At 45.8% G+C, this 11156-nt stretch overlaps 1 protein-coding gene across 1 annotated transcript in view; it reads right to left on the bottom strand.

Moving 5' to 3' along the window:
- Nucleotides 1-285: 285 nt before the first annotated feature.
- cacna1ba (calcium channel, voltage-dependent, N type, alpha 1B subunit, a) overlaps nucleotides 286-11156 on the bottom strand; it is a 135193-nt gene continuing 124322 nt past the window's right edge. The window contains 8 exon segments of the mRNA XM_078285198.1: nucleotides 286-831; nucleotides 1565-1785; nucleotides 4160-4415; nucleotides 6192-6230; nucleotides 7803-7922; nucleotides 9104-9226; nucleotides 9583-9768; nucleotides 10302-10423. Coding sequence (XP_078141324.1) covers nucleotides 286-831; nucleotides 1565-1785; nucleotides 4160-4415; nucleotides 6192-6230; nucleotides 7803-7922; nucleotides 9104-9226; nucleotides 9583-9768; nucleotides 10302-10423 — 1613 coding nt within the window.

The following is an 11156-nucleotide window of genomic DNA, read 5'->3' as shown; positions in this document are numbered from 1 at the left end:
TGTAAGACATCTGATATTGGCAAAAATTCGACTGGAATTCCAAAACTCACTTTGCCATTTAATTATCCTACAGGCCCTAGATATAGATACTTTTTTGTTCACATTCAAATATTATCCCCTTCAAAATTAAATATTCTCCCTACCCCTCATCTCTCCGCATTAGGATTAAAATACAGCATTATACACACACACACGGTGACAATGTAAACTAAAGCCTTCAAAGAAGATGATAAAACTCATCACGATTCCTCAAAAATGCATTAAAAACATCGGTTTAAAGCCATGCTAGCACCATTCGTCCTCCTCTGCCTCCTGGTAATACCTGGGTGCCCTGACGCCAGAGCCCGGGCTGGCGCCGCCCCCGAAGCTGAAGTGGTACCCGTTGGGCACCCCGAGGTTCCGCTGCGGAGAGGGAGGCAGTGCGGTCCGAGGGGAGCGTCCGGAGCGCGGGCCGGGCGAGGGCGATGCCGCGTCCCGGAGGACGTCCAGCTGCTCCCGCAGGCTGCCGTAGGGGCCGCCGTACGGGCCGCCCGGGGCCTCGCCGTGGCCCCGGCCCAGGAAGGGCTCGGAGCTGATGCGGGTGACGGGGCAGGGGAAGTGGCGGGAGCCGCTGCGCCGGAGGGCGTCGTGCTCCGACAGGCCGCGGCTCAGCCTGCCGGGGCTCAGGGAGGCCGGGCCGGACACAAAGTGCACGGGGGAGGAGTTGGCAGTCTTGTAGGCCACCCCGGGCCGGGGGGTGAGGGGGGTCTGGGGGAGCTGCCGGCGTCCGCGGCTCGGCGTGCTACAACTGGAGCTCAACGCCACCGGGCCGCCTTTAACCCAACCACTGCCCTAGATGAAAATTGGACAAGCAATTTGAAACGATAGAACGATGAGGGAAATGTGCAAGAGAAGGAAAGGAAAAGGGGAAGGATATAGGGACAGGGCCACCGGAGGGAAAAGAAGGAAAGGAAAGGAAAGACACCAAAATGTGAAATGTGATGAAAGACCACAAATGACGGACAGAGGACACAGACAGGGAAGACAGAGAGGGAAATAACAACCGCTAATGGAAAGGAAGCGACAGAAAGACAAAATGGACAGGAAATGGTGAAGAGAAAGAGAAGAGAAAGCGGAAAGAGAAGTGAAAGGCCATGAGTGGCTGCACTAAAGGCAGACAGAAAGTTGAGTAGCAAGAGCATGCAGAGACATCGCTGTCAAGAGTTCAACTCCTTACTTCTTACCCTCACTGTATTTCTGTTTCTTTATCCCAAACTGCCTTTCCCATAACCAGCACTCCTTATCTGCCTCATATTACACTGTCCAGGTTAAGACTAGACAATATATTGGTTTGCCAATATATTGATTTGCGATATATATCTATGTCAACCACCTCTGATATGATGGATATGATGCACTTTGATTGATTACATATTTATTGTAGAATTCATCAATGCTGCACTGGTTGTCAATGGGAAGACCTTAACCTGAATTCATTCTAATGCAACATTTTGATCATGGGTGGAAGCTACACCTTCCTCTGGCCCTCTCTAGCGGCTGCTGGGCTCGGCCCGTGCCCTCCCACCTGCTTGCTGAAGCTGGTTTCCTGCCCCTCGCTGGGGGAGGTGGCGCAGCTGGCGGTGGCAGATTTGGTGTGGCAGTGTTCCCGGCTGCAGTAGCGGTCGCAGGAGTAGTAGCGCTGCTTGTCCGCCGACGAGTGGTGGTGCTTCCTCTCGTGGGAGCGCCCGCGCTCGTCGGCCCGCTCTCTGGAGGCGGCCGGGTCGGACGCCGGGTCTCCGGGCGTGCCTGTAGAGGAGGAAAATGCCACGGAAAACGGTGGAGGTGACTTTGCCTTTAATGTTGTAGACAAAATAGTGACATTACACAGCTCATAATGCTTCTCAGTAATTACTAAGTCACTGTTTTGGCCAGGGTATAGCTTCATTGTGTGGTTGAACATCAATAGATGTGGACAGACAGTATCTGTTGTATCAGGATCGGCGTCCATCCAGGTCCCAAGTGCTTATACTCAGACCAGCAAAAGATCAGCTTCCCGATAGCTATACTCTAATATGAAACTTTTCTGGCAAGAGGAACAATGCCTGCTGTCACGGGAAAATACTGTTGTATGGTAATATAGCAGCTATTATTTAGAAGAGGAGCCTCGACTATGCCATTCTGTTTCATTAAGCTGTTTGTTTGTTGACCATCACTTTGATCATTAATAAGCTGTATTAGCTTAGGGGCACTTTTGTAATATGAGGCACAATCAGTACTGGTGATGGAACCAGCAAACTTCTGAATCTTGGGCGGACTCCTTGTGTGGTTGAGAGAAACATGTTTGATCAATTTCAGTCTGGTTTCCATCAAATGCACTCAAACCTGTACTGCAACTGCACTTTTGAGGGTCACAAATGCCTGGGAACTCGCTGGCATATCTGGGTCTGCTCTTAGTTGGTTTTCATCACATCTAACTAATAGAAAATGTTGTTGTTTCTATCGGTGAGTTTGTCTCATCGCCAGCCTCCCAGACATGTGGGCTGCCCCATGGGTCGATTCTTGGTCCCATTTTATTTTCGTTACATATGCTTCCCTGTGAGCATGTTATTTGTTGCTTTGGGTGTATCCTCTACTATTGCTATGTGGACGACACACAAATATATATATATATATTGGTCAAACCCAACAATCTCAATAACCTGATCATTCTGCAACTGTATATCTGCAATTAAGGATTGGATGTCTCAAAATTTCCTTCATTTAAAAACACATTCTTCTTATAGGTCCAGATATTATAACCAGTAACATCAGTTAGTCTTTTGCACCGCTGGCATTAAATGATGCATTAAACTTCCAAGACTCTCGGTGTTATCTTTGACCAGCACATGAATTTTAGGCTTCTGACAAAGTCTAGATGCAGGTCCCACATCGCTCCTATTTCTTCCTTGCAAAGGCTTCCAATCTCATACAGGATTGAGTTTAAGATACTCCTTATCACATACAAGGCACTGCATGGTCTTGCCCCTAGTTACATAAGGGAACTGCTTTGCCCAGAATTCGAATATTAATTTAAATTTAATTTTAATCAAATGTCTTGTTGTCTGTATATCTACTTGCTGGTTTTAATGTTTGTTTGTTTGCTCTATTAAGCACTTTAAATACTTTATTATTACTAATCTTTTTTTTTTATTATTCTTTTCTCTGTGAAGCACTTTGGAACTTCTTGTTTTGAAAGCTGCTATACAAATAATGTTTAGTTACTTACTTACTACTAGTTTGTAGTTTATTGGTCTAAGTATTTCTTGTATTGGCCTTCAAAATCCATATCGGTCAAACCGTATATTCTACATGGCGATAGCTACATGACCAAAAGGGTTTTTTTGGATCCCCACAGTCAAAACAGAGGATTCCTCAGCACTCAGACAGACTGTAGAGACCAAAGACTCAACCCCCCCGGCCCCGCCGACAATTTTTTTCTCCACAGCTTTGCCCTGCCGAGAGGCCGGCCATAAATTATCGGGTCGTTGGCTGTTCATGTCTGTCAGTCTCTTTTATCTGAGTAATAAAGAGCAGCTGTGCGGGGCTGCAGCCTCACACCCGGACCCGCTGAGACTGACGCTGATCTCTATCACAGATGAGACCCTGCGGGGGGGCCGGGACTCGGGGCCGTAACGCTCTTACGTAAGGCCCGGCGTGCTGCAGCGCCACATACATCTCCTCCATGTAGGTGAGGATGAAGAACAAGTTACATTGTTTCATAATTGTGATGAAGTTATGGGTGTGAAGTACAGTAAGATTAAAAAATAAGAAGCAGTTGAGCCTTTACCATCAGCGCCAGTAGACTTTGGAGTGACTTGCCCTTTAACCAGCTCAGGCCGGTTAAAACATTTCTTAAGACTCAGTCATTTTTACAGACTTGCTTTCATGTAATGATCTTTTATTTATTTATTTATTTTTATTTTTTGACCTCCCTTTTATGTTTTTTTTTTTTTTTTTTTTTTTTCTTGCCTTTGTATTTCTTACCTTGCTTTCATTGCCTTTGCTGTCAATTTTATCTATTTTTTATTTATTTTATACTCCTCCAAATGGGACTTTTCTGCCAGGTGTGTTAGTACATGGTGGTCTAGACTGTGTGTGTGTGTGTGTGTGTGTGTGTGTGTGTGTATTGCTGCTGACTAACCAGCAGTGCTGGAAGGTTGTCCACCCAGGGACCTGTCCAGGGATCTCTGCTTCTTCTCTCTATCTCTATCCCTATCTTTGTCTCGGTCTCGTTCCCTGTCCCGGTCTCTGCGGTGGTGGCAGCGGTGGTGGTGGTGGTGGTGTGGTCTGTCCTGGCTGGGTTTCTCCAGGGTGTAGTCCCTCAGGTTGACCTCCTGGGGGCGCTGCGGAGCCACGGTGGAGGCCGAGCGCCTCATGGGGCTTGTGTCGGGGACAGGCTGTGGGAAGAGAGAGGGAGGCTTATTGAGACTGGAATCATACCGACTCACCACACCCCATTGCACTTGACTGCTAGTTAGGCTTGGGTATCAGAAAATAGTACTGTATTGTGGATGTTGTTTTGTTTTTTTTAATCAATTTTCAGGTATTTTAAGTTGTTGAAAAGCTTCAAAATAGTTGATTCTTACAGTTGGAAATCAACTTTCCTCCTCATTTACAGACATCAATTAAGCAGGGTCTAATTCTATTTACTCCGGCATGTGGTAATGTTTACATGTCAAACAGAAAATTATATTTACTCTACTACATAATGAAATGTGCTTTCCTCCACTGAATAAAGGCACTGACAAAAGAAAAGGTATTAAAAAACTTGTTGTAGAACCAGATATTAATTTTTAGCATCTGCCCAGGTATCAGGTATTAGAACATTTTCTAATGATACTCAGACACACAACTGGCACTTAAACAAACAGTTCTTTTGTAATGACTATGGGCCAAATACAAAAGCTATTGTCAGCTATACATTAACGCTGCAGCAGTGGGAACACCTGGCCCGCTTAAACCCACAGCTCCCACTTAATAAGCACGTTATTTATTCCCTATAGGAGGATAAAAGAACAGGTGTCCCGTCCCAAACAGAAGCGTCAATTCACTAAACCCTAAGCTATGGCAAAGTTTCTGCATCTAATATCATCTGCCACCAAAATGTCAAAACCCACTGACAAAGTAGAGCAATGAGTGATGACTGACAAGATATTATTTGGTCAACATGATAAATTATTAGATGGGGGGAACATTGGTCCTGAATGCTCCCTGATGTGACTTTTGTAGATATGGCTTCCAAATAGATTCTTCAATTTTTGCTCTATCTTTGCTCTCAATTCTAATCATAAAAACTCCAAGAACAAATTTAGACTCACTTAAAACATAATTTTGGCCATTTTCGACCTGGACCCTACATTACCATCTGTTTCCATCATATGTCTTGATTCTGATCAAAATCGGGTCAATTGCTTCAGTTGAAGATATTCTTTGCTAACCTTTGTTTGATTGAAAAATAATATCCTTTGACTTTCCCTTGATCACTTTGATGAGCTTTGTTTTTGACTTCTATGCCTTGTATTTTCTTTCAAGATGAGTGTATCACCACCCTATGTGTATAAAAAGACCTTCTTAAAGACAGTGGAGGGAGACTATTTTCCTCTCTATATCTATAATTATAATTTTGTCTTTTTGATTAAATTCCACAGTAGCACTATAGAGCTACTTGCGTCTTGCTGCGGATCTCTAATACAGTTCTATACAATACAAAATCAACCCCCAAAGCACCCACAGCATGTCTTTCAATACACTGAATGCTTGCTCTGTAATGAGACATGTTGGTAAAAAGATGGAAATGAAAATAATCTCAAGTCATGCCTTTCTTGTGCAGTTTTGAAACTACCTTGGCTACAACTTTAGCACTGCCTGTCTATATGTGCCATGGTGTAAAATAGTGCAAAATAAAGATCGGCATGATGGAAAATGACAAGAAAAAAAGGGTTCAGGTTGAAAATGACCAGATTTATGCTTTAAGGTATGGCAAGCGCTGCACTTCGCTGTACCCAGTTGATCCCAAACAACACTGTACCTTCGTGACAATGACAGCGTGCCTGGATTCAAACCTACAGTAAGTATGCTGTGCATCTAAGTATGAGTTCAGCAGGTGTTTAATGGCACAGTGTCAAACCACAAACATGTAATTATCAGTATGATGTGTGTCAACATGTACATACAGACAGCTGGGTCCCTGGAGAGTGGCGTGAATGGCTCCGCTGTCATGAAGGAGAAGGATACAGGCCAGAGAGAAGGAAGGAAGGAAGGAAGGAAGGAAGAGGTAGACAGAAGGGAAAGAAAGAGGGAGAGAGGTGATATTGAGCAGTAGTAAAAACAAAGAGAAGACCAGAGAAGAGTCAGTGGGATGATAAGCAAATCACAAATTAATCATCGTCCTGTAAAGTCCGACGGCTGCCTTCAGCCGCAACAATCTCTGGTTGAATGCTGTTCTGGGATCTGTATTACACATTTCAGCACCTCGCAATAAGACGGAGTAACCCACTGCAAGAGAGAAATTCCAGTTTGTCCGTCTGTCCCCCCCCCGCCCTCTTTCAGCACATCTCCGCTCTCTGCCTCTGTGACATTCGGAGATATCTCAGAGAACACATCTGTCTCGATTTCTTCTGTTCTCGCCTGCCAAGTTTGTGATCTGGACGAGGGCCAGCGAGGGAAAGCCCGGCAAATAACAAAAAAAAGGGGGTTGTGCACATATTAAAGGGCGATGAAACTGCAAAATCAGCATCTAATGCCCCATATCGGCCGGGTTAAAGGGACGGAGGGTGGGCTTAGCGTTCTGTGGGGGCTCATCACAAAGGAGGATCTTGAGGGAGAGATATCGACTCCGAGCTTGGCCGGGATGGCCAAGCTCGGCTCGAATGAAGCAATGGAAAAGCGATCTGCCAGGAGTGAAAAACAAACTGCCGGCATCGAGTGCGGTTCCCATCGCGCTCCAGCAATCGCAGAGCAATTTCCAAAAAGGGCAGCGCTAATTGCATTGGCTAAAGGATTTCCTGCCCCTCCATTCTGAAAGGTGAGAAAAATAAGACAGCAAGTCAACAAGGCTGGAACCCCCTTTCCATCCATCCTTTCATTAATCCCCCACTCCAAATTCTCTTCTCTTCTCTATAGTAACCCAATTACCCTCTTTCCTCTTCCCGCCGCATCTTGGGCCCGCAGCCATTTTGAGACACTATCATCTTTTTGGGTTTGGCAGTGGGAGGAAAAACGATCCGGGGACAAACAGCTGGCGGCCCGCCAGGGTCTAATCAGATTACTGTGGACTTCTCCGCTGCACTAAGAGCGGGATCAACAGCGGCGCTTCCAATTGGGCCGTGAAAGGAATGCACTTTAAAATGCGCCGATCGATCAGCATCAACATCGCTCAGGAAATGAGGAGCTGATTATATTTCTTGGGACCGAGTGAAGGATTCGTTTTGAGTTTTTCAGCCGGAGCTGCGTGAAGAGTGGAGGGAAGCGAGCCCCTGCCCCTCCCTGCTTCTTAAATAGAGATTCTCTACCTGATAAATATCTGGAACATGCTGCAAAAACACATCTTAAGGTAGTATTCATAAGTCACTTAAGGTAGTATTGAGACCTGAAGTCTTACTTTCTTTAAGTGAGATACAAGTTCACAAGGTTCTACACAAGAAATACTTCCAACAGGAAGAGTGATCTGCCGTAATTTAAGATAATGCCACTCGTTTCTAGAGATGAATTGTAATGAAGCATGAAAGAGAACAATATTTGACATGCTGTATTTGATGAGAAGGCATGGTGGAGAGCTGGGCTACCTGCAGCTCAGCGTTGAGCCGGGGCATGGAAACAGCCCGGCCCTGGCTCTCCAGACCTGAGCCAGGCGCTGGGATCATGCCGCCGCCACTGGTCTCCATCTTCCTCATCTCCACTGACTCCTGGACACACACACACACACACAAACCAATGAACGCACAACGAATGCAAACACAGAGCCTAATAATCTTAAGCAATAAACAACTTGACGCCTTGCTTTACAGTTGTTGTTGCCTAAAACCCTCTCACCTCTTCTAAAATCACGGTAAAGCACCGTGTCGACTTTTAATAAACAGGAGTAATATGCCATTGTATCAAAAAAGAAAGGTCAATAATGTTCAATACATCTTTTCTTTGTAATTGATAATAGTTAATAATAATTAAATGGTACTCTTCCGCCAAGGAAAATAGTTCTTCAACAGCAGTTAAAAAATATGCGTCCTAGAATAAGATGACACTTTAAAGGAATAGTTAATTCCAAATTTTAAAAATTGTCATTACCTACTCATGTTAATGTCAGTCAAAACACTAGTGAAGATTTTATGTCCACGTAACATACAGAGAGATAGTAGCGCAGCTCCATGCCGGCCTCTTTCCAAAACAACTGAAGTGGCTGGGAACTAGTTCTTTAGAGTTCCAAAATGGGCAAAAAAAAATAACCATAAAATTACTCCAAACAGCTCTTGCAGCATAATCCATGTTCTGAAGCCAAACGATTGCACTGGAGTTAGGGTTAGGGTCTCTGCTGATGACTTTGAACAACAGTTCTTTGCCCAACCGTATTTATTTGAACCTGAATATACGGGCGAGGAACTCGGGCAGACAGACGAAGCAGCGGCAAACACTGGAAATCTGTAATTGTGGGATATGTCAGGCAATGCCAACAAAAGAAAAGAGCCTTTGCTGCAATTGGATTGGCCCATGCCACCACCTGAAGAGCTGGATAAATAGTATATTTGCACAATCCACAGACACAAACGGGTTCATAAAAAGTAGACCACAAATGGAAATAGACTGGACTGACAGGTCTTTTGGACTCAGTGTAGTCGTTTGGCTTCAGAACACTTGGATTGTGCTGCACAAGTTGTTTGGAGTAATTTTATGGTCATTTTTCGCCTGTTTTAGTCTCAGGTGTGAGTTTATTGGGTATTTTACAAGAGCTTTGAACGGGACTCAGCCAGAGAACGTGATTCTCTGTTACATTACATTGTATGTAACAGTGCTGTAAAAATGATAATATATATAAAAATGAATAAAACTCTGCACCACAACTACATATTAGGCATATCTCCACCCGCGGTACCTGAACAGCAGCAGTGTCCGGGGTGTCCTCCGACGGGCCCCTGGACAGGACTCGCTTAGTCTTGGCTCGGGGCCCTTCCTTGGGCTTCTCCGTCACCCAGGAAGACGACGCCTTGATGTTGTGCTCGTGACCTGGCCTGAGTGTTACAGCAGCCCCCAGACACCGTTGCAATAATACAATTTAAGTCTGATAGGTCAGGGGTTATCAAACATTTTCACTTTCACTTTGTGTTGTTTATGATTCTCATATTCATCCTTATACATTCTCCAACAGGTACAATTTCTAGTGAATTAAATTATAGTGAAATTAACCTAAACCCCAATGCAGTAACGCTAATGCCAATCTTGTCTACTCTTCTACTTTGGTATCCAATCATCATTCGAAGATCCAATTTTAGTCTTGATGTGGTAAACCTGACCTTATTTTTTAGTCTCGATGCGGTAAACCCGACCTCAGTCTTAAGTCCCGACGCGCTGAACTTACAGAGTGCCTCCGTTGTTGAGGGAGTTGGAGCTGGGCCTGGTCTGCGGCTGCGACTTTGCGTGGGACTTGGGCTGCGGCTGGAGCATGCTAGGAGGCTCCACGCTGTTCAGCATCATGGGCAGGTCTTTCTCCTGCATGTGAGTCAGAGGCAGCAATGGCTTAAACAGAGCCCCGACCTTGCTCTGTGGAGGAGAGACGGATGGCACCATGCTGAAGACGCTCAGAGGCAGCAGGCAGAATATTGCCGGACCCCGGGTCTGACGCGTGGAGACTCGGGCCGGAATATTCATCTTCTCGCAGTCATGCTTGCATTTATGTATATCTGCGTGTATGTGTGTGCGCTTGTGCATGTGGGGGCATACACATGCATCTGTGCAAAGTGTACAAGGTGCGTAAGGTGGCGAATTACCACCAGCCAAATGCTGATTAATCTTTGACTGTGGCTGGTAAGTTTGCCTAGTCTACAAGCCACTTTGGCAGGCAACCAATCGCTGTATTGAATTGCCTGTTGCTGCTTGTGAAGGTGGTTGAAAGTGCGTATGCATGCATGTATACAGGAACCGTGTGTTTCCGTACTTGCAAGCATCAATGTGTGTGGCTGCGTGCATGCAGGTTTTGCACTGCTGCATTAATGCGTGGGTACTTCCGTGCATGTTTGTGAGTGTGTGTGAGTGAGTGTGTGTGTGTGCATGCATCTACAGTGTGTGTGTTATACCTGGGAGCCCGCAGCGCTCTGTTGCTGCTGCTGCTGCTGCTGGAGCCTCCTGGCCCGGTTCTGCTTGTAGTAGTCGAAGATCATCAGGGCGGCGTACACCTTCCCCACCGTCAGCTCGTTGGCTGAGGAGAGGAGAGGAGAGGAGAGAAGGAGAGGAGAGGAAAGGAAAGCAGAGGAGGAGAGAGGGGGAGAGGAATGGAAAAGAGAGGAGAGAAGGAGAGGGAGGATAGGAGAGGAGAGAGGGGGAGAGAGAGGAAAGGAGAGGAGAGAGGAGGAGAGAGACGAGAGGAAAGGAAAAGAGAGGAGAGAAGGAGAGAGAGGAGAGGAGAGGAAAGGAGAGGAGAGGAGGAGGGGGAGAGAGAGGAGGGGAAAGGAAAAGAGAGGAGAGAAGGAGAGAGAGGAGAGGAGAGGAGAAAAGAGGAGAGGAAAGGAGAGGAGGAGAGAGGGGGAGAGAGAGGAGAGGAAAGGAAAAGAGAGGAGAGAAGGAGATAGAGGAGAGGAGAGGAAAGGTGAGGAGAGGAGGAGAGAGAGGGAGAGAGAGGAGAGAAGTAATTCTGCTGACTCATTCATCCCCCCCATTCATCTCTATTTGCCGGCTTGTCTCTCTGGTGGTTGGGCTTTAAGAAAGGAACTCCTTACAGTGGATGATTTGATTAATTCATGCTAAGTAATTAAAATAGATTTTCAAGGTAAACAAAAGAAGCATCAAAACAGGATTGCCTGGAAATGGCTCGGTACAGTCAGGTGGTGCACATTTCCTACCAAAAGATGGCAGCAAAGGCAAAGCTCACACCTGCACAGTAACTCACACGCACGCATGCACACGCACACACACACACACACACACTCCAGCCT

This window comes from Centroberyx gerrardi, chromosome 8 (genome assembly GCF_048128805.1).
Source record: "Centroberyx gerrardi isolate f3 chromosome 8, fCenGer3.hap1.cur.20231027, whole genome shotgun sequence".
Taxonomy (NCBI): domain Eukaryota; kingdom Metazoa; phylum Chordata; class Actinopteri; order Beryciformes; family Berycidae; genus Centroberyx; species Centroberyx gerrardi.
Note: the sequence above shows the minus strand (reverse complement) of the source record. Positions and strands in the feature narration are given on the sequence as shown.